General features: G+C 35.8%; 1 protein-coding gene across 3 annotated transcripts in view; it reads left to right on the forward strand.

Annotated features, from left to right (window-relative positions):
- Nucleotides 1–23,875, forward strand: part of ZDHHC2 (zDHHC palmitoyltransferase 2) — a 98,723-nt gene that overhangs the window by 28,741 nt on the left and 46,107 nt on the right. For all 3 annotated transcript variants that reach the window (XR_013446658.1, XR_013446657.1, XM_036101915.2), the window contains exons 2-7: nt 379–405; nt 1,754–1,848; nt 10,784–10,904; nt 16,997–17,066; nt 17,798–17,830; nt 23,502–23,622. Coding sequence is in view for 1 of the 3 variants with exons in the window: in XM_036101915.2 (XP_035957808.1) it covers nt 379–405; nt 1,754–1,848; nt 10,784–10,904; nt 16,997–17,066; nt 17,798–17,830; nt 23,502–23,622 (467 nt within the window). In the remaining 2 variants the exon portion in view is untranslated. The remainder of the gene's footprint in view (nt 1–378; nt 406–1,753; nt 1,849–10,783; nt 10,905–16,996; nt 17,067–17,797; nt 17,831–23,501; nt 23,623–23,875) is intronic.

Consider the following 23,875-nt stretch of genomic DNA (forward strand, 5'->3'; position numbering starts at 1 on the left):
GTCTTTGGAAATGTAGTGATCTGAAGAATACTGCTTTTATCTGAACCTCAACTTGGAAGACAGACTAAGAAACCGTCGATATAGGATTAATACCCACAAGGAGCGCGCCTGATGGGTTTTGTTTTCTGTGTGGTATTCAGGGCTGAAATGCCAGCAGAGCCCGGGCTGAATGCAGACACCAGTCTTCCTTCTTCCCCCTCTCTCCCACAGTGCTCACCTCTCCTCTAAATAAAGTTGAACAAATATTTAAAGAATGTTGATTTGAAGGGGAGCCAAATTATTAACCTACTCGAGAGTCCTGTGTCTCTTTCAGGCCCTGTGTTTGCCATAATTGTCATAATCTATTACTTATCTCTTTTTTTCTGTTTATTTCTATAGTGTCCATGGAAAACGTTGGAGAACAAGGTAAGATATGTTTTATTATTGTTTTAGATATAAAATTTTAAAAAGAATTTTAAAAAATAGTATTCGTTTAGATTTGGTTGGAATTAATAAATTATACTTTGAGATTGTGCAGTCAAGGTGGGGTTAAAGACTTCTCTCAGTCTCCAGACTGAATTCTTCAGGCACTTGGCAAAGACCTCTCCCTTGAAGTGGTAGCCATTCTGCCAAAGATTCTTGTGGTTTTGAGATATAGGAATATCAACAATCTCCTGCTTCAACTCAGAGTATTATCCCATACCTGAGTCACCCATACTGTTTGTGGAAAATGTCATTAGCTCTAGTCATTTCACACTGATTTAAGTGCCTTAATGGATTATTGAATTTTTAAGTGATTCTATGAGTATAATCATTTTTTAAAAAGAAGATAAATAATAAATGAAGAGTATCACCATTCTTTAAAAAATTGCCACACAGGGCGCCTGGGTGGCTCAGATGGTTAAGCGTCTGCCTTCGGCTCAGGTCATGATCCCAGGGTCCTGGGATCGAGTCCCGCATCGGGCTCCTTGCTCAGCAGGGAGCCTGCTTCTCCCTCTGCCTCTGCCTCTCCCTCTGCTTGTTCTCTCTCCGTCTCTCTCGCAAATGAATAAATAAAAATCTTTAAAAAAAAAAAAAAAAAATTGCCACACAGTTTTAAAATACCAAACATGCTGTATTTTAAATTGGCATATTTTATTCAACTGTGTCTTACAGAATTAATTTATATATTAATGTATTATCCAGAATTGATCATTGTCACTCTATACAAAATTAGTATTTTATATTTGCATAGTACATTTCAAGACTAAAACATCATATAAAGTGTGTTTATATACATTGCCTGAAAAAAGTATGCTTTTCTTAACAATTGTTCCATGTGATATACAAGACACTTGAACTCCTGTTGGAGTAAATCTCTTTTCGTCCAGATGGTCTCTGTTTAATTATGTAGTCATTAAACAATCAGGGCCAACAGATTTGACCACTGCTAAGCAAAATTAGCAAAGAACTTCTCAAATAGGAACTGCTTTTGCTATTTGTCAGTGAAGTGAAGTTCTTAAAGCCTGAATGTTTTAACATTTGTTTAATTCTGTGTTTATTATTTAAAGTTGCAGGCATAGCTTCCTTACTTTTATAATTTAGGAAAGGTCGCTGTAGCCTTTTGGCCAATAGATAGGCCTATCTACAGATGAGAGCTTTCCTTTCATGGGATATTAAATAATTAAATTATTAAAGGATTTGGTTAATTTAGAACAAGTAGATTTTCTGTGAATAACATGATTTCAATTTGTATTTGCATATTATAATGATAATTATGTTCTTCTCATTTTAGTTGTGTGCCTGATTGCTTATCATCTACTTTTTGCTATGTTTGTCTGGTCATACTGGAAAACTATCTTTACATTACCAATGAATCCTTCAAAAGAAGTAAGTTAAAATATTAATAGAGTTATCCTAAAGTTGGAAATCAATAATATTGATGTCTGAAGAATGAATTTTATGTCTTTTTGTTAATGTTTCAAACTTATTGAGTGAGTGTACTGATTTGTTTTTATTAATGTATCTGTTGGTAAATACTTGAATTTTCACTTGGCAAATATTATTTTTGCACTGAGTGAGTATTGTATATCTGATATTAAATCTGTTGTGTGTTCCATTTCTACTTTAGAGTCAGACATCAGGGTGGATGGATGGATATATAGATAGAGCTGAAGGTAGACATTGCTATATTATAATTATCAATTATCACACTAACAGTAGATTCTTTGGCTGTCAACCACCATAAACAACAACAAAATAACAATGTAACTAATCTTCTCTTACATTCAAAGTCTGTAGCTAGTCCACAGCTTCTTGCTCTGACATGTGTAGCCTCCATTTCCAACATCACCTCTTGGCCTAAGATGGATGCTTCAGTTCCAGCCATCATGTCTACCTTCCAGACAGCAGGGCAGAGAAAGTAGGATAGAGGAGTAGAAGTAAATGTCCTTCTCTTCAAGGATACTTTCTGGAAGTTGCTGATGCCGGCAACTTACTTTAGAACTTAGTTATATGGCCACATTTCTTTGTGCAGAAGGTTGGGAATGTAGTCTTTATTCTCAGTGGCCATGTTAACCATATTAACCATGTCAGAAGGAAATTGTGGATATTGGGGGAGGGCGGAATAGCATTCTCAGCTACAGAAGGTTTTAAGTAGAGTGATATGGTCAAATTTACACTTCGAAAAGATCATTCTAAGTGTTTGTTTCTGTCTTTCACCCTGGTTAAAAGTTGTTGGAGCAAAGGACTATGTCTTACTCATTTCTGTACTGTTGGCACTTAGTCCGGTACATGTTTGTTGAATTGAAATAAACTTTGTTCCAGTAATAATAGTAGAGTTTTAGTTAGCCAAGTTAAAAAAAAAAGAAAGAAAAAAGAAAGGTCTAGGCATTGCTGCAAATTATTCCCTGAAGTAATCTGTTTAAGAAATGCAGCTGTGGTCAAAAAGGCCAATAAATATGCTGTATGACCTGGGAAAGGATATTAAAAATAAAACCACAGATATTTGCACAGAATTAGTGGTATGCTTGGCTTAAAATGTTTTACATGTAGCCTGTTTTTCTTCTACTCTCCATTAATTTTTTTTCCTACCTTTTTTTTTCCTTCCTCCTGCCATGTTTACTTCTTTCCTATTATCTCTCTTACCCCCATCCTGATCTTAGTTGTAAGTATGAAGAAGAATGCAGACTCCTGTCATAGGTGATCTCATCCTCTCTGGTGCTTTACCTATGACCTCTGTATTGACAATTCCCAAATCTATTTCCAACTCTGACCTCTCCTGTTGCAAACTTATATATTTTCCTGCCAAACATAGCTCCTTAATCCACTGACACCTCAGACATAGCACATCAAAAGCTGAAGTCACCCCCATCCCCTTTCCCAAACCGTGACTCTTCTGTTTCTTATACTGGTTAATGCCACTGCCATCCAGCTCATCCGTCCTGACATTCCAGCCTTCTGGAAGCTCGGCAGCCTTGCCTGGAATTCTCCCGCTTCCTTGCCCCTCCCCCAACATCCAAATCCTGCTAGTTTTACTTCCTAATTTTTCTTTTTTTGTTCCAACACCCCCCCCCCCTTTTCTTCCTTTCTTTCTTTTTTTCATACCATTACCCTAATTCGGGGTCTCAATCATCTCTTTTGTCTGAGACATTGCAGTCTCCCATTCGGTTTCACTATTTACAGTCTTGCCTACATTCCCTTCCCAGAGCCCTGCAAAATTTCATCCTTTACCCCAAAACTGGAGGTCTAAAATCAACTTTAACTCTTCCCACTCTACATCTGAGAGCCCTTTCAACCAGTTTCCCTATTCTGTGTATTTTCAACATAGTATCCAGGGATCCTTTCAAAACATAAGACAGATCATATCATTCTTTTGCTCAGAACTTTCCTTTGATATCAGAGCTCACTCAGAGTAAAAACAATTCTCTATTGTTGCTTAAAAGGCTGCGCATGCCCTGCCCCCACACCACCTTTCTGACCCTCTTCAGTGCTGCCTTAGTCACATTGGTCTCCTTGCCCATAGGTCAGTATGCATGTTTCTCCCTCAGGGGTCTTGAAACCTGGTATTTTTCCTTGATCTGGAACATTCTTCCCATAGGTAACTGTGTGGCCAGGTCCCTTACTTACTTCCTATCTCTATGTCTGTTCAAATGATACCTTCCTTATCTTTAAGGCTTTCCATGACCACTCTGTATAAAATGGTAAAATCCTATCCCCGGAATTCCCTATAAACCTTAACCTTGCTATATTTTCCTCCATAGCATAGCATTTTATAACTCATTCCATATTCATTTTTTATATTATTTCTAGAATGTAAGCTCTGCAACGGCATGAACTTTATCTGTTTTGTTCACTGACCCATCGCTAGTACCTAGAGCAGTATCTGACCCATAAAAGGTACTCAGTAAGTATTTGCTAAATGATTCAACGTAGAGTAGAAGCTGGTGTGTACAGAGGCAGGTTTGTGTTTATAGCTTTGGCAGAAGCTGAAGTAACTTCTAATTTCTCCCTAAAAGTATATGTGAGATCATTGGCTACGAATGGGAGGGAGGTAGGTTGACTGAGGTTGGGGAGAGCAGATGTTCAAAATAGTGGTTGGAGAGAGTGGGAAAGTAAAATGTAAAACACAGAAGAAATGACACAGTATTGAGGGAACAGTTGAGATTGAGGACAGTGATTTATACCTGTAGCAGGCTTTGTTGGTGATTTTTCTACAAAAAAAACCTCCATACCCTTTATTCAATTCCTACAACTGTGTGAGATAGATACTGTTTATTACTGTTTTACAAATGGAACAGTAGGCTCTGAATGTTGGCTAAGTATCCCAGGGCATCTAAAGCTAGTGTGTGGCAGAGCAAACATTCAAAGCAAAGTTGTTCTGACCATCAAGCCTACACTCTTCCCAGCATACCATGCTCTAGTATGGAAAGTGCACACCACAGTTGGGGGCGGGGGTGCAGCCAGGACATCAGTTGGAGCTTGGGGAAAAAATAGCAGCACTTCCATTTATAAATTATGTTTTTAGTGTTTCTTTTTTTAAAATTAAGTTACATATATAAGGCATAGAAATTTATAGAAATATATATGAAATATATAAAAAATATATAAAGTATATATATATACACTTCATATATAATAGCTAATAATAAATATATAAATAAATATGCATATCAGTCTCAAATTATTTTTTTACTGATGGGTCCATGATCAGAAGAATTTGGAGACCATTATTATGAAAGAAAGAGTCCTGACTTGCTGGCTGAGAATCTTGAGTTATTCCATTAATAAAATGCAAGATCTCACCCTAATCTTTTAATTGTTCACCAGCCAGAGACCCTCCCATTGTAAAATGAGGGATCCTTGTTAATTAAATTGACAATAAAGTGCTCTCAACTGCTAAAAATCTTAGAAAAATGGGACTAAAATAGCAGGAGAAGGGGTAGTATAAGAAAATAATGTTAATATTTTCTTGTTACTATTGAGAGAATGCTAAGAAATCTGAAAATAAAATTTACCTTTTTATATAACAGGATGGTTAAATTGCTAATAGTTTTTCAATTTATAAGATTTTCTCCCATGAAAGTAAGATAACCATACTAAATTATACTTTGAAAATGGAGACTAAACAAAAAGAGAAAGGAAAAAAAAATCACTCCACACTAATATAGCCAGTTTACATGCTGAATTTCTTTTGAGTTATTTTTCCTAGTTGTATTCAACATGCACATATTCTAGGTTTTTTTTTTCCCCACATAGTAGTCCATCATTGGTTTACGGTCATTTTTAATAATGGCATATTTTTCTCACTGAAATATGTAAAAATTTACTCTGTCACATCCCAACTTGGAATTTTAGGCTGATCCCAACTTATTGTATTACAAATAATTTTATTAACATGTTTGTACATGTTTTGTACACACTTCTTACCTATGTTTTGGAATATTTCCTTAATATAAATTCTCAAAAGTCAATTACTAGATCAAGGAAATTTAAGTCACTTTGCCAAATTGTTTGAAAAGAAAATGATCACAAGTTACAGTGCCAACAGTTTTATCAGAACTTTGGCTTTGCATGTTGTCATTAAGAAAGCCGTTGGTTGCCAAGTCAGTGGGCAAGACTGTTCGATGTTTTAAGTTGTACATTTTAGATACTGATAAATTGTATGTTCCTTTTTGTCCTATGTGAAAAACAACTAGCAAAAAATACCATTCTGTGAGTTTTCTATTTGTTTAAATTAGATTTCAGGTTTTTTTCTTAATTTGTATATCCTCTTAAAATTATACTCTTCTTTAACCTGAAAACTCTGATTTCAGATCTTGGTTTCTAATATCATTCTCTAGGTAAGGAAGGAGGAATCCTTGGAGAAATGGCTGATTCTAGAACTAGGGCAGGAAATAAGAGTGTGGGTGGAGGGATGGGTGAAATAGATAAAGGGGATTAAGAGTTAGAAACTACCAGTTATAAAATAAATAAGTCACAGAGATGAAAAAAGTACGGCATAAGGCATATAGTTAATAGTATTGTAATAATGTTGTATGGTGACAAATGGTGACAACACTTAACATGGTGAGCACGGAGTAATATATAGAATTGTTGAATCAATATGTTGTACACCTGAAACTAATACAACATTGTATGTTAATTATGCTTAAATAAAAAGTAAAAATTAAAATTAAAAAAGATGAACCAGAATATCTTACAGGGATGAAAAGTAAGGTAGTGCTCGAAAGTTAATAAAATAGAGTACTTTCCTGACTTACGACGGGTTTACATCCTGATAAACCCATTGTAAGTTGAAAATATAGTAAGTTAAAAATGCACTTAATACGTCTAACCCATTGAGCGTGATAGCTTAGCCTAGCCGACCTCAAACATATTCAGAACACTTACATTAGCCTACGTCTAGGCAAAATCATTAACACAAAGCCGATTTTATAATAAATTGCTTAATTTATTGAATACTGTACTGAACGTGAAGAACAGTGGCTGTGTGGGGACAAAAGGGTTGTTACATGGATCGGGTCTTTACCCTCGTGATCGCGTGACGGGCAGGGGCTGTGGCCTGTTGCCAGCACCCCACATCGTGAGAGCGGATCATACTGAATATCACCAGCCTGGGAGAAGATACAAATTCAGAATCTGAAGTATGGTTCCTAGTGAATGTGCAGCACTTTCACACCATTGTAAAGGCCAAAAAATCGTTGAACTGCTCTAAGTTGGGGACAATCTGTAGGTTGATGGTGGCTTATCAGGGGGACACAGAGCCAATTGAAAACTCCCAGTGACCAAAGCTAGAACAATTTGAGCAATAAAATAAACTAGTATTGGATTATAACCCAAAGTATAAAATAAATATCTGTGAGTCTACTGATAAAAGTAAATGAATAAATGCATGAATAAACAGGGAGAAAAGTCTCTTTCATAGAAGAATTTCAAATAATGTAGATACTTTGCCTTTAAGAGGGACAAGAATAAAAACCCCACTCCGTAAATGTAGGTTGCATGTGGTGAATTTCTTTCAAAGACTACAGGATAGAAAATGGAAAATCATGAAGAACTTTGGAGTCGAGAAAGCTGACAAACACTGCCTCAACCAGGTGACCGAGGTTCACGTCAGCACTGATAGGCAATGTTGATACCATATCCCCTGATAGGATGTGATAAGAATGGCACTTTACCTCTGGGGTCTTCATCCCCCTGACAACTAATCTCAAACCAATCATGAGAAAAACATCAAATTTTATTAGAGAAGCATCTTATAAAATAGCTGGCCAGAATACTCAAAACTCTCAAGGTCAATAAAAACAAGGAAAATCTGAGAAACTGTCACAGTCAGGAGGAACTTAAGGAGATAGGACAAATAAATGTACTGTGGCATACTGGATGGGATCCTGGAACAGAAAAAGAAATTCAGTAAAAACTAAAGAAAACTTAAGAAATCTGAATAAACTATGGACTTTAGTTAATAATAATGTATCAGTATTTATTTACTAATTGTGGTAAATGTGTCATAATGTACTAATATATGATGTTTAATAATGCGGGCAATTTGGTGAGAAGATATATGGGAACCATGTAATATTTTCTCAAATTTTCTATGAATCTAAAGTGTTTCAAAGTTGATAAAACTATTTAAACAAAACAAAAGAATATGCATTAATTGGCCAGAGGACTGCCATAACCTGTAGGTTGGTGGTAGGTCAGGGACGTTATCTTTTCCACCCTAGGAAATCTTCCATTCTTTCAGATCTCTACAAATGTCGTCTTTCTTCAAATCTATGACATACCTTTGCACATCAAAGTATTCTGGGGGAAAGGACTGTATATTTGGTGTATTCCAAGGTAGAATTAGATGTTTGGACATCCATCCTATACGAGTAATAATTCTACCAACCTGTATTTGGTTTTCTGGACCTGATGCAGTGTGTTGTTTATTTATTAATAAAAGCATTAAACATCTGAGGAGTCTTTCAGTTCTGTTACTCATTTTTTAAAAACTGAGATGTAAGGTAGCAAGCAAGTGAAGAGCAACTGACAGAAAAAATGCACTATGCCTTCATAAATGTGACCTTCATTTATTTGTTATTTGTATTCATTTGAGAGAGGACTGGTTGAAGTATAATTTTGAAACACTATGAAATTAATTGATAGGAAAGCAAATGCTGTGGATTTAAACAGAAGGAATATTTAATGTGGAGAATACTTTTTTCAGTTACCTTGGAAACTCCTCTAAAGATTTAACTATAACCTATCTACTAGTTTAATGCCAGTAAATTTGATATACTAATTTAGAATAATTTGTATTATGTAAATTTATACTTAGAGAAAACTTTTTATTTTCTTTACCTTAATGGGTCTGAAATTTTATAGTATATTTAACTAAGTGTCATGCATATGGGAATATTATGGTAACTTAGAAATTATCTACATTTGAAAACTGGAGATTTGTTTTTCTTTTTAAAATAACCTCAGTAGGGTGTCTGGGTGGCTCAGTCAGGTAAGCCTCTGCCTTTGGCTCAGGTCATGATCCTAGGGTCCTGGGATCAAGTTCTGCGTCAGGCTCCCTGCTCGGTGGGGAGCCTGCTTCTCCCTCTGCCCCTCCCCTCATTCATTCTCTCAGTCTCTCTCTCTCTCAAATAAATAAATAAAATCTTAAAAAAAATAAAATAACCTCGGTAGAATTGTCAACCTCTAAACATATATTTTTAATTTTTATTTCTGTAAAGAGAAAGATTTGGGCTCAAGTATCATGACCTCGGGCGCCTGGGTGGCTCAGATGGTTAAGCGTCTGCCTTCAGCTGAGGTCATGATCCCAGGGTCCTGGGATCGAGTCCCGCATCGGGCTCCCTGCTCCTTGGGAGCCTGCTTCTCCCTCTGCCTCTCTCTCTCTCTGTCTCTCATGAATGAATAAATAAAATCTTTAAAAAAATAAAAATAAATAAAAAAAAAAGTATCATGACCTCATTTTCAACAAACTGCTTTTCTTTCCTTCATTGACATAATTAGATCACTTTTTCAAAACTTAAATTGTGAAATATATCATACATACAAAAAAGAATGTATAATTCACAGTTTAAAGAATAATAAAATGAAAATACCTAAAGTCACCCAAGTATTATAGAAAACATTATTTATATTTTCGGTATTTCCTATGTACCTTCATATTGCATTTCCCTGCATTCCTCAAGAAGTAACTACTCTCCTGAAGTTTTGTGTTAATCATTCTCTTGTTTTTCCTTATAATTTTATTATATATATTTATATATAAATTTGTGTAATATATACTTATATATAATTATATACTTATATTTAATAATTTTATTATATATTTATATATAAATATATTACTTATAAATATATATGTAAATTTATATAAATTATATATAATAAAATATATATAAATATGTATATATAAATATATATCCATCCCTATAGTGTATAGCTTTCTGGTTTTAAAATTTTATATAAATGGAATCCTATATGTTCTGTAAAATGATCTGTTGTTCAACAGTATGGTGAGATTCTCTGTTGCGCACAGCTGTGATTCATTAATTGTTCAGTGTAATATAGGATTCAATTATGTGGATCTATCATACTCCAGTTTATTTGTTATCCTTTTGATGGACATTTGGGTTGTGTTTAATTTTTTACATTTCAAACATCGATGCTGTGAATATCCTTGTACATGTCTCCTGGAACACATTTATACTTTTTTATACAGACTTTTAAAACTGTTTTTTGTGGTGTGTGTGTGTGTGTGTGTGTATGTGTGTGTGTGTGTAGCCCAAACCAATTTGATTTTTCTCAAATAAGTATTTTTTAATTGGGTAGGCCAAATTGGCAGTTTACAAAGTAAAATGCATGATTAGTTCTTCCGAGTGCTAGAGAATTCAGGTAATGATTATCCCTAAGTTAAAATTCACTTAGATGAGAAAACATGTTTGATGGGTTTGTTTCTATTTTTATTCCTAGTAATATCCAGTTGAAAATTTATCCATTGAGCCAAATTTATTTTGTCATTTCATTTATTAACATAACTAATATTAGGGGAGACCTCTACAGTTTATAAAACAATTTTACATACTCTATTCCTCTTGAGTTTCACAAACATCTGAGGAAGTAGGTATTATTAATTACTCCCTTTTCTAGATTCATCAACTAATGCTCCACCGGGTTAACAGACTTGCCCAGATTCAAACTCTGTTACCACTCTGAATCTATATGATAGATACCATTAATATCTTATATATACCTTTTTGTAGGTGTAGTAGACCACTGTGCTATTTCTTGAGAACACTGACTTAAATTTAATTTTCTTCCACAGTTCCATCTCTCTTATGCAGAGAAAGAATTGTTGGAGAGAGAGCCAAGAGGAGAAGCCCATCAGGAAGTTCTTAGGCGAGCAGCCAAAGATCTTCCCATCTATACCAGGACCATGTCTGGAGGTACACAATTATGAGTGCTTTGGCACCATTGTTATGGTGACTGTCAGCATATTTATATACTTGAAACTGTCAAACCCTTATTGAAAATCATTGTGTTCTGTCTTGGGTAGTTATTAAATCTTTCCTATACAATTCCATAAAACAGACACGTGAATAACAGCATGGCACAGAGATCTCAACCACATCCGCACTTAACGTTACTTCTGTGGCTTCTCTAGTCACTTACTTGGGACTCAGTGGAGATGTTAGAACTGCTGAAATCTTGATTTTTAGTTGTATTTGTTTTTTTAAGTTTTAAAGTTTTAATTATAGATCTTCCTATTCTTATTTAATTGAAGGGAGCAATATCTATAATGAACATAACATTGGCAATTTTATATAAATTTAAAGCAGTAATTGTATAAAGTGTGTAAAACTTAAGGTATGGATATAATTTATCTTTAAAATGTATGGGAATTTTCATTACTTTCCCTTTTTTTTTTTTTTTTACAAATGCAATTCAGTTAATCTCTTTTACCTGGGTCAAGATTTTTTTAGGTAGTTTAACAGCTATCTAATTAAAGAATTGTCTTAAAAATGGACATACACAGACTACTGATATTTGTCCACCAAGACTCACCGAGAAATTTTGTAACTTGAGGCCTGTGCCACCCATTTTGGTGGCCATGTGGCTGTTGAGGACTTAAAATGTGGCCACTCCAAATTGAGGTGTGCCCTAAGTGTAAAATACACAACTGGTTTCAAAAGATTTAGTGTGGAAAAAAGAATGTAAAATATCTCATTAATATTTTTATATTATTTATATTTGTTTCTAACTCCCTTGAGAATCATTATTGAATCTAAGTCAAAGTCTCACAGTTTTTTTCCTGTTTGTTTTCCCTGTTTCTCAATGGGCAAGTGGCAGTTCCCTGATTTAATTTTAATGCCACGGGTTCTAGTCCACAAAGACAGAGCTGTGCTTATATGCGTTTATGTATATTGACCCTATATATAAGCCTAGGCAAATATCAAGGAAATTAAAGCCCCCTAAAAATAAATTCCTGCACAAGTTTCCAAAACTAGTTAATGACCGTGACAGTATCGGGTATGAAAAACAAGTCTCCACATTCATTCCTAGTTCAGGGCTCTTCTACTGTATCCCTTGACACACTGGATTTGGAGAAAGGAAGCATAAGTCACACCAAAACAAAGTATTAATTTCCATTAATAGTAACTACACTTTGGATTTATAAGTCATCTCTTCGTGTAGTTTACATAACGTTAAGACTGTCAGTCTCTTGTTCCTCTCAGGTATTGTATCCCTATCTCCTGAGATGAACTTAGGGTTCTTAAGATTTGTGACTGTGGCATACAACCTGGTCTCCTAACATACTCTTTGTTTATATTTTCAGTGCAAAAATTCCGGATGCCTGCAATATCAATGTTAACTGACTAGAGTCACTGACTAAATTAAATCACACACGAAGTGTAATAAATAGATTGTGCTGGTCTGATTGATCCCCCTGTGGACTATGTAGAATGGAAAGATAAACACGAGGCAGAATGGACGCTCAGTGCATCAGCCACAGTACTTAGCCAAGGCAGGACTGTGAGAGAGGATCTTCTTACCTCACCCCCAGCCAAGACCAATACCAATGGGTTCTTTGGAAAGCTTCCTTCTTCACCCTGAGAAATTCTGTGGACGAAAGCAGCTGAAAAGTTCAGTTGATGTGCATGCACTTTATATTTGATAGGGAGAATTGAAGAAAGTGGATCGTAATATAATTCAGGATTTTACGGTCCATTCTAAATCCACAGTACTTCCTCCAAACCCCAAAGAGAAAAATGCCAGCTCCCTAGAGTAAACTGATTGCCCTACACAGAGAAAAATTCGACCACATACACACTTGCGCGTGGAGGGTAGGAAAGTAGGGTATTAACAAGACTGCTCATCTTGCCTGTTTGTCTTGTACTTTCTTCTGATCCAACCATCTTCGGCTTTCTTACAGGGATCGCCAAACTTGATCATATTGTTTTTGATTTTTATTGTTATTAATGAGGACTCTGCTTTTTTTTAGCTCTCTCTTGCCTTTCATCTTTTTCTACAATTTTTTTTTTTTTTTTTTGTAGATTTTGACTAAGAAGGTAACAACTAGAGGTGATGGAGCCTATCATTTTGCACACAGAAGTTGATAACGTTTTCTTTTCAATATTACCCAAAAAGGTTTTAAATTACATAAGTAATATGTGAATAAACTCTGAAAAAATTAAAGCAAGACAGTTAAAATTCGCCTTGGCTGTTAGGAGCTCTTAAATGATAAGCAGATGGTTCATTTTAAATTACAGCAGAATAATTTTAGTTGAATATGATATGGCACATGGAATTTTTTTTTAGTTTTTATTTTAATCACGTGGTGCTCATCATGACAAATGCCCTCCTTAATCCTCATCACCTATTTACCCATCCCCCCCACCCACCTCCCCTCTGGTAACCATCAGTTTGTTTTCTATAGTTAAGAGTCTGTTTCTTGGTTTGTCTCTTTCTCTCTCTCTTTTTTTCTTTTTGCCTTTGTCCATTTGTTTTGTTTCTTAAATTCCACATATGAGTGAAATCATATGGTATTTGTCTTTCTCTGACTGGCTTATTTCACTTAGCATTATGCTCTCTAGCTCCATCCATGCCATTGCAAATGGCAAGATTTCATTCTTTTTTATGGCTGAGTAATATCCCATTGTATGTATATATATGGCATGTATTCTTTATCCATTCATCAATCGATGGACACTTGGGCTGCTTCTGTATCTTGGCTATTGTAAATAATGCTGCTGTAAACATAGGGGTGCATATATCCCTTTGAATTAGTGTTTTTGTTTTCTTTGGGTATATATCCAGTAGTGCAATTGCTGGATGGTAGAGTAGTTCTAACTTTTTGAGGAACCTCCATACTGTTTTCCACAGTGGCTGCACCAGTTTGCATTCCCACCCACAGTGCACAAGGATTCCCCTTTCTCCACATCCTCACCAACACTTGCTGTTTCTTGTGTTGTTGATTTTAGCCATTCTGACAGGTGTGAGGTGATATCTTATTGTAGTTTTGATTTGCATTTCCCTAATGATAAGTGATGATGAGCGTCTTTTCATGAGTCTGTTGGCCATCTGCATGTCTTCTTTGGAAAAATGTCTGTTCACGTCTTTTGCCCATTTTTAAATTGGATTATTTGTTTTTGGGTGTTGATTTGTGTAAGTTCTTTATATATTTTGGATACTAACCCTTTATCGGATATGTCATTTGCAAATATCTTCTTCCATTCTGTAGGTTGCCCTTTAGTTTTGTTGATTGTTTCTTTCATGTGCAGAAACTTTTATTTTGATGTAGTCCCAATAGTTTATTTTTGCTTTTGTTTCCCTTGCCTCAGGGGACCGATCTAGAAAAAACTTGCTATGGCCCATGTCGTAGAAATTACTGCCTGTGATCTCTTCTAGGATTTTTATGGTTCCCTGCCTTACATTTAGGTTTTTAATCCATTTTGAGTTTATTTTTGTGTATGATGTAAGAAAGTGGTCCAGTTTCTTTCTTTTGCATGTTACTATCCAGTTTTCCCAACACCGTTTGTTGAACAGACTGTCTTTTCCCCATTGCATATTCTTGCCTCCTTTGTCATACATTAATTGTTGATATAATTGTGGGTTTATTTCTGGGTTTTCTATTCTGCTCCATTGATCTATGTGTCTATTTTTGTGCCAGTACCATACTGTTTTGATCACTACAGCTTTGTAATAGAACTAGAAGTGTGGTACTGTGATGCTTCCAGCTTTGCTTTTCTTTTTCAAGATTGGTTTGGCTATTCACATATTTTGTAGTTCCATACAAATTTTAGGATTGTTTATTCTAGTTCTGTGAAACATGCTGTTTTTATTTTGATAGGGATTGCATCAAATGTGTAGATCGCTTTTGGCAGTATAGACATTTTAACAGTGTTTATTCTTCTGATCCATGAGCATGGAATGTCTTTTCATTTCTTCATGTCATCAATTTCTTTCAGCATTGTTTTATAGTTTTCAGAATACAAGTCTTTCACTTCTTTGGTTAGGTTTATTCCTAGGTATCTTACTATTTTTGGTGCAATTGTAAATGGGATTATGGGGCATTTTTTGTTTTTCATTTTGTTTTTTTTTTGCTAAGAGACTAAATTTTTGTTTATGAAAGACGATAAGCAAAAAGCTTATTTCTACATTGTTTTAATTTCTGGTGAGTTCTTACCCACTTTGATTTGAGAAGGTTTTTTTTTGTTGTTGTTGTTGTTTTGTTTGTTTATTTTTTCCCAGTGTGCTTTAAAGTAGAGATAATCATCTGGAGAGAATGTAGCATTGCCCACCAAACTCACCACTTAAAGTGCAACTATAAGTGTAAAAATATATAATAGTTTTCAAAGACTTGGTATGAAAAAATGTAAAATATGTGATTAATATTTGTGTATTAATTATATGTTGAAATGATATTTTTGATGTATTAGGTCAAATATTATATTTTCTTAAAATTAATTTCCCTGTTTCCTTTTATTTCTTTTAATATAGCTCCTAGAGAATCTAAAAGTACACATGTGGCTCACATTATATTTCTTCTGGATAATATTGCCTTACACTTTAATGCTCTGAGTGAGCCAGTGGTACTGTGTAGCTTTCTCTGGAATGTAGCTGCAAGACTTCTTCCTTCAGGAGATGAGCCAGCCATGCCATTAATCTCTGTAGTTCCCAAAAAAGGAGAGTTGTAAGGGGGATGATTGAGAACTTATTTTAATATTGAAAACAATTCCATATAGGTCTTGTTGTCTGAAAAAAGCTCATCCTAATCTTAGGATAAGCAACTGTTGCTTTTTTCAGAGATCATAATATTAGTTAATATAACAGTGATAATTACTTGTTGCAAGTACTTTTTCCAAATTTTAAATTCACTGTTTAGGTTTTTACTGATCCCATGGCCCACCCAATAACTGTTCTCCTGTAATTTTGGTAGACTGCTTGTATCTTGTAAGATGTCTGTGTACTGAAATAGCATCTCCAAATCAGACATACGTAATTGTCTTTGATATATATATTAGAAAAGAAAGGATCAGGATTTCCATTACAAGAATTAAAATTCAGTATTGGAAGTACTTCTTCTAATACTCACTTCTAGTCTTGTATCTCACCCTACAGAGAACATGTGAGCTCTTTCCCAATTTAAACAACTAATAGAGTTTATTCACAAATTTCTAAAATGTGTTTCTCATAAAACTTTTATTTTTTTTATTTTTTTAAAAGATTTTATTTATTCATTTGAGACACAGAGATACAGAGAGAGAGAGAGCATGAGCAGGGGGAGAGGCAGAGGTAGAGGGAGAAGTAGGCTTCCCGCTGAGCCAGGAGCCTGACGTGGGGCTCAATCCCAGGACCCTGGGATCATGACCTGAGCCGAAGGTAGACGCTTAACCAACTGAGCCACCCAGGCGCCCCTCATAAAACTTTTAAAATATGGTTGTATCTTCAGGTACTTATCCTGTACCTGTAGGGTACAGGAAAGAAATTGATTTACTTGAGGGAGTATCCTGTAGGGTACAGGAAAGAAATTGATTTACTTGAGGGAGACATTCTGTTTACTTTGATAGAAATGGACATATTTGTACCCTTTGTGAGCCTTACTATCATTACTGACAATTAGGAATGCCTTAGAAAAATTACCCCCAAAGATTCTCTATTCTTGAGAAAGCCTTGTTAGAAAACTGAGGCTGGGGGCGCCTGGCTGGCTCAGAGGAGTGAGCGACTCTTGATCTCGGGGTCATGAGTTCAAGCCCCATGTTGGGTGTAGAGATTACTTAAAAAAAAAAAAGAGACAGAGAGAGAGGGAAGGATGGAAGGAGAAAGAAAGAAAGAAAGAAAGAAAGGGAAAGAAAGAAAACTGAGGCTGTAGGCAAGTCATTCTATTTTTGTATTAACAGTAGAATATCTCATTTTTACCAAATTCAAATTCACTTTGCTTTTTTAGAAGTTAAATTTGGATAGCTGATAAAAGCCATTTAATTGTATATTCAATTCAGTGTTAAGTCTAAGACTAAGTGGAGCTTTTTGTCCCTAGCAATCCGATATTGTGACAGATGCCAACTCATAAAACCAGACCGCTGCCATCACTGTTCCGTCTGTGATAAGTAAGAAAACCTTTTACTTCTAAATCTCTACATGCTGGTGGTCTTTTTAATTAATATTGTTTCTTTCCTCACTGTTTTCCAGATTATTTCCTTTTTTCCTTAGTCGTATTTCTGAGACCTTTATTTAGGACATAGAACTGGACAGTCCCTTGCATTGGTACGAGTGTGGCTTAGGGTCACAGTCACCTAATTGCCCCCTTTCCCCCCAGATTCACACTGATGTGAAGAAGTGCATGAGTTTTGGCAGCTCAGACTTGGCTAGCTCTGTTTACCAAATACTCCTCTGACTCTTTTTTCACCTTTATAAAGATGGCTCATATGACTACATGATAATCAGATATTTTAGATACTTAATATATCACAAGGACTGTGCTACTTAGCTTAAAGATTGATATTAAAGAGAAGTTTTATCCAGACTTTCTGTAAATCTGTTGACATTTTGCACTTTCTTTAGCATAAGATAATTGTATATTAACATAATGAATTGTTTTAGGAAATGAGTTTTTTGATTTCTACTTCAAAGTATGTAGATTTTGAAAATTCTGTAATTATATATCATAACTGAAATTGGCTATAGTGTTTGAGATGAGGACTTTTAGTATTATTTATTTAATTTTTAGGTAAGTAATTTTGCAATATTTTACTTGGCACAACTCTAAATAACTTTTACTTAATGGGATTAAAATTTTATGAGGTGTTAAGTTTTGTGTGTGTGTTTATTATTTTTTTAGATGTATTCTGAAGATGGATCATCATTGCCCATGGTGAGTATGGCTCTATACTTAAACATGTTTCTGTCCCTTAGAACTTAATAAATTGAATCATTTATCTGTTTAAATCTTTTTATAGATGAAATCTTGCCTTAGCTGACCCAGGAGGTACTTTCAGATTTAGTTTCTAGTATTTGTTGAATTAACACCAAAAAGGTTTTATTTGGGAGAGTTTCCATAGAATAATTTTAAAATGAAGTAGACCAACAACATAAAAGTTAATTTGTCATATTTGCTTAGAACAAATGGTTTTCTTTGTATGCACATGCATCAACACAGAGATTCTGAAACACTTCCCAGAAATTACACCAAAATGTATTCATAAATTATACACAATACCTCACTGGAAGTTTTGAATAATGAATTAATTCATCTCAAGCTTTAACAATTTGTTTTAAATAAAACTTCACATTGAGGAGTATGAATAGCAAATACACAAATACATATGTGTTTAAACAAGGGTTTTCACTTGGAACTCATTAATATTTTAAAAAATAATTTTAGATCAGGCACCTTAACAGAGAATGATTTGAAAGCTCTAATTAACTAATGAAGGTTGATTTTTCTACCTCTCCCTGTAATTTTTCTTCTCCATGTACACATAGCGGTGACAGCTACACTCAGGTTGCCAGCCAGGTTGGATTTGGACACGAGGCGTGATTATTCTACCAGCCTTGCCTTCTTTCAGAGGTGGCCCTAGAAAAAGGTAGACATGCCCACAAATGTGTGCTGGGTGTAGGTGGAAACATAGGGAATAACTATCTTAGCTGTAGGAAATAATAGGGGAATGTCGGCTTTACCGTATTTTCTCTCTCTAGACACCTCTCACTTTTCTCCAGCTAGATGTTCTTCTTTCCGATGTTAAGGCCAGTTAGCTCCTATGAGAGTAATGTTCTCCTCAAAGAAAGATCTCAATGAATAGCCTCGCTTGGTATTAATATTCATTTGTAGCCATTCTTTTGCTTTCCTCGTGCTTTCACTCATTCCGTTCTCTCTCTCAGCAAGTAGCTTCCCCCCCAATATCTTCTATTGTAAGTTTTCTTAGTCCTCCTTACATTCCTCTGTTGATCCCTCCAGTAGCTCACATGTCAGTGCCGCACCCACATCTGCACCAGCCGCCTGTGGGTTCACTGCACCTGCCGCGGTCAGTTCCCGTGCCCTTGGCGGCTCCTCGCCTCAGGCCCCACTGTTTCTTTCTTTCTCTGCCTGCGGGCTCTCTGTTCCACCTGAGGAGGCTGGGTCTGCTGAGAAGCCGGGCAGCCCAGAGGTGCCAGGCGTGAATGCTTCCAGAGGCTACCCTCAACCAGCGAGGGCCTGGCCAACAACACGTGCTTTATGGGCTTTTCTCCCCTCCTTGTTTCAAATAAGCTGTATCCAAGTTCTTGTCTCAGGGTCTGCTCTCGGGGGAATGCATGCAAAGACACCCTTCTTTTCTAAGTAGCTGTGTATTCTCAGTATAATTTAGCAGAATGGGAAAGAAATCAAGGACGTAGAGTTGACTTTGATTTTTCTGACTTAGAGTAATAAATATGAGATGGTGATGACAAGGAATGGAGAGGTGGAAACAACCAGTATTAATTCCAAGCTTTACACACCTGTAAAGTGTGACGCACCCTTGCTATCCTCACTAAAGCACAAAAAGAGGAAATAATAATTTACTGTGATAGCAGTCTTTCTAAACCTGCCATTAATTTGCCTTTATAAGAGACTTATAGAATAATTTGACAATCTTTCAAATTTTGACAGATCTGTTGAATAAGTGAAAGGGAACAGATAGAAAGCTCTAGAGGTTTTAAAAACGGGTGCAGGTTGCATACTCATAGACTCCCTGTTATCACGCTCGCTCTCTATGGCAATGTGGGAGTTGTTGAACGAACCGACTCCAGTTACCTTTCAACTTCCGTGTCATTGCTTCTTTGTACTGTGGCGTCCCCTGCGCCCACCGTGTCAGCCACTGTCTCAGCTCTGGCCCTTGCAGAAGGCAGTAAGCCGGGTGGATTTGGGAAGGGTTTGGTGCCAAGGGCCTCGTGTTCACCTGGTGTATTTGAAATTTCAAGTTAAAATTTTAAATTAAAAAACTTATGCATAATGCATATGCATGGTTCTAACTTCAAAAATAAAAAAAGTGCCAAGTGTTCGTCCTAGGCCCCCCTCCCCCGCTTCTTCTCTTCCTCACAGGGAGCGTATCGCTAAATGTCATGAGTACCTTTCAGATATAAATGTGTATGTGTGTGTGTGTGTTACATTTTTTTACACACACACAAAAATATTTTACACATTTTTTAACAGAAGTGGTTCCACTATGGACTGAGTCTGTGCCTTTTTTTTTTTCCTCTTCACTTAATATATCCTGGAACATTTTCCATATCAAGATAGAAATAATCTCTTTTTATAGCCATTATGTCAATGTAACAGTCATTGGTTAAAAGATCTTCAGGATGTTCCCAAACTGTGGGGCAACCTTATTATGCAGGTCTTGTATATAATTTTGAAGTTCAGTATCTGTCAACTTTGAGCATTGAAAAAGCAGAAAACTATGCTTCCTTGTTGTCAGGGCCTCCAGCATATCTGGTAAGGCCAGTTAAGATGACCCATCAGGGTGCAGGGGATCCACCTCACGCTCGTCTTTTAACTGAAATAGAAATCCTGGGTGCCTGGGTGGCTCAGTCGTTAAGCGGCTGCCTTCGGCTCAGGTCATGATCCCAGAGTCCTGGGATTGAGTCCCACATCGGGCTCCCTGCTCGGCGGGAAGCCTGCTTCTCCCTCTCCCACTCCCTCTGCTTGTGTTCCTGCTCTCGCTGTGTCTTTCTCTGTCAAATAAATAAATAAAATCTTAAAAAAAAAAAATAGAAATCCTGTAGTATTTGCCTTATTGGGTTTCCCATCAAAGAGTTTTTCTTTTAATATAAAATTTTCATTCATTCATTCATTCATTCATTCATTCATTCATTATATTAATGATATGTTTTGACATGCTCGCCAAAGATTAGGTAACACTTATTAAATTCAATAATTTTAGCTTCATATTGAGTGCCTATAATGTGCTAGAGACTATATATATATATATATATATATATAGAAAATCTGTAATTCTTACAACAGTGACAGAAATTACAGAAATTATTTGTCCCATTTTAAAGAAAAGGGCGAGGTGGAGCTCAGAAAAGTTAAAGAGTGGGCTTAAAGTCACATGGCATGTTTTTTTGGACTCCAAAGGCCACATTCTGTCCTTTTTTTTTTTTTTCTATATTATGTTCTTTTTCCTATTTAGAATCAGAAAGCAATTGCCCTGAAACAGGGCCAATTGCTATTTGCACTAAATTTTTTTTTTTTAAAGTTTTTTTTTTTAAGATTTCATCTATTTATTTGAGAGAGAGCATGAGCAAGAAAGAGCATGAGGGGAGGAGGGGTGGAGGGAGAGGGAGAAGCAGGCTCCCCGCCAAGCAGGGAGCCCTATGTGGGGCTCCATCCCAGGACCCTGGGACCATGACCCAAGTCGAAGGCAGACACCCAACCCACTGAGCCACCCAGGCGCCCCTATTTGCACTGAATTTTAAACAGCATATAAGGGATATTTACCTTGAGCATGTTTTGTTTCTCCATATAAAATCATTCAGACTCAGAATACATCTCTTCCTTTTCAAATTGAGTCTACAAAGCAGTAGGGAGTTAAAACATTTCACTGTCTGTTATGAAGAGACATTTTATTACTATATTTCCTCAAGTGTAAAGTACATATCAAATGCTAAGGTACTTGGTTTTTATTTACTGACTTTCTCTTCTGTTTCCTAAGTGACAGATAAGTTACGTTACACCATGCTCCTAAATAGAAGCTAAAGTAAAGTAGGTGTTATGAAATCTGTAATCAAAATCATTTTACTTTTTATAAAAATGCTATGTATCATTTAATATAAAAGCTGCCTTCTTACATTCTCATAGGAAGAGAAACAATCTTTCTTATCCCTTCTTATTTTCCCCCAGTCCACAAAAGAGTCATTGTCTTCACCCTCATCCTCCAAAGTGTTATGGCTCCCCAGCTTCTGTCTATGCATTCTCTCCTCTGGAAACCAACACAAGGAAGCAAGGGGAATATCCTGTATCCTTTGGAGACAGAATGCAATTAGACTAGGCTTGTTTGGAACTCTGCAGTATGATTTCTTGCCATTATTTCATTCAGATGTCAAAGAAGGCAACCTCAGTAATTGGTTTGCACTCACACTAGAACCGTCACGTTTTCATATCATGTGCACCTAGAATTTTTGCCTTCTTTATGAGCTTATTTGCCATATAAAATACCCTTATGTTCCAAAGTTACTAAATCTAGTCCTGGTCCCTTTACCTTATGTTTCTTGAGGTAGATGATATAAGCACTTTTCTGTTTCTTTCCCCCCAAATTTTCAGTTTATTCATAAGCCAGATAATATTTACCTTTTTAGTTTTTTTAATTAATTTTTTTTTATTGTAGGCACACTTACGTGGCACCTAATCTCTTCACAAATTTTTAAGTGCACGGTAGAGTATTGTTAACCATGGGCACAGTGTCGTATAGCGGACTTCTGGAGCTTATTTATCTTGCATAGTTGAGTAAACATTTTCATGTGTACATTATTTCACTTTAAAAATATAAAAAGAAAAATGTCTCAGTTTATTAGCAAAGTCAATAGAGTCTGAGACTACCTGGCCCACATTAGAGTAGGACAAAGACATTTGAGGAGAGAAAACAGTATGTGTACATTCCATGCAGTAGGTTTATTATACCGGTTAACACAACTACCTCACCCAGTGAAGATACCCGCCATTTCCACTTAGGTGTTGTGTCACGTGCACAACAAGATCAGCCTGAAATTCCTTTGTCTTTGTCAAAAGGAAGATAAAAACATGTTGATGGAAAAGTGTGACCATAAAGTCTGAGTTGTATTTGTATTTATGCTTTTTGATACAGTAGTTTGAATTCATACTCCTCCTCTCCAAAATATAGTAACTTTAGAGTGAGAACTGAGAATTACAAATCCTGTTTAGAATCAAAGGATATAGAGCCAGCTCTCTGGAATGTTTGTTTTGCAGATAAGGAAAATGAAATTCCTATAGACTATTTCACTTGGTCAAGGCCACATGATTATTGAGTGTCAGATGCATCTTATGACCCTGGCTGTCTGGCTCTCAATCCTATTTCTTTTCTTAAACCTCCCCAGGATGATCAGTGGTATGCTGATGGCATGCATGTAGTTTGTGAAGATATTTCATCTAATTTGGGAAAATCTGAAAGACTTTAAATTACCTAATCATAGTTAGAAATATCCAAAGGTAACGAAGAACTTAGTAAATTCCTCTTATCTGCCTTACTTCATTAGGTTTCTCACCAGCTCTGTGTTTTTAGGCATGTGCTTATTTGCATAATTGGACATGAAATATAGTTATATGGTTCATGGTTGATTAAAGCAATATCACATATCAAATTTAAAAATCTAAACACAAATTCCTTTTTTAGCGAAATGGATTTTTTTTAATGTTTGTAAGTGTAAAGAAATTTTATGAGGCTTGCTTAAAGAAATGCCAGTAAATTTTAAATGATAGGAAACCAAATACTGTGTTAAAGATGAGCATATGCAGACATAGGTTGAAAGCGTACAGCTCACTGAAAATGTTGTTTTTGTTTTGTTAACAGGGTGAACAATTGTGTTGGATTTTCAAATTATAAATTTTTCCTCCTTTTCTTGGCTTATTCTCTGCTGTATTGCCTTTTTATTGCTGCTACGGATTTACAGTATTTTATCAAATTTTGGACAGTAAGTCAATACCTTGGTGATTTTTTTCTGGCATACAAAAATATATAATAGATTTTCAGTAATTGAGTTATTTCAGATGCTGATTTTATAGACTAGAGCTCATTTATATATAGTCAGTCCTCACTGTTCACAGATTCTGTGTTTGTGAATTCTCTTACTTGCTGAAATTTATTTGTAATCCCCAAATCAGTACTCACAGGGCTTTTGTGGTCCTTTGCAGACATGCACAGCGTGGGAAAAATTTGACCCGCCC

This window comes from Halichoerus grypus, chromosome 3, assembly GCF_964656455.1.
Source record: "Halichoerus grypus chromosome 3, mHalGry1.hap1.1, whole genome shotgun sequence".
Taxonomy (NCBI): domain Eukaryota; kingdom Metazoa; phylum Chordata; class Mammalia; order Carnivora; family Phocidae; genus Halichoerus; species Halichoerus grypus.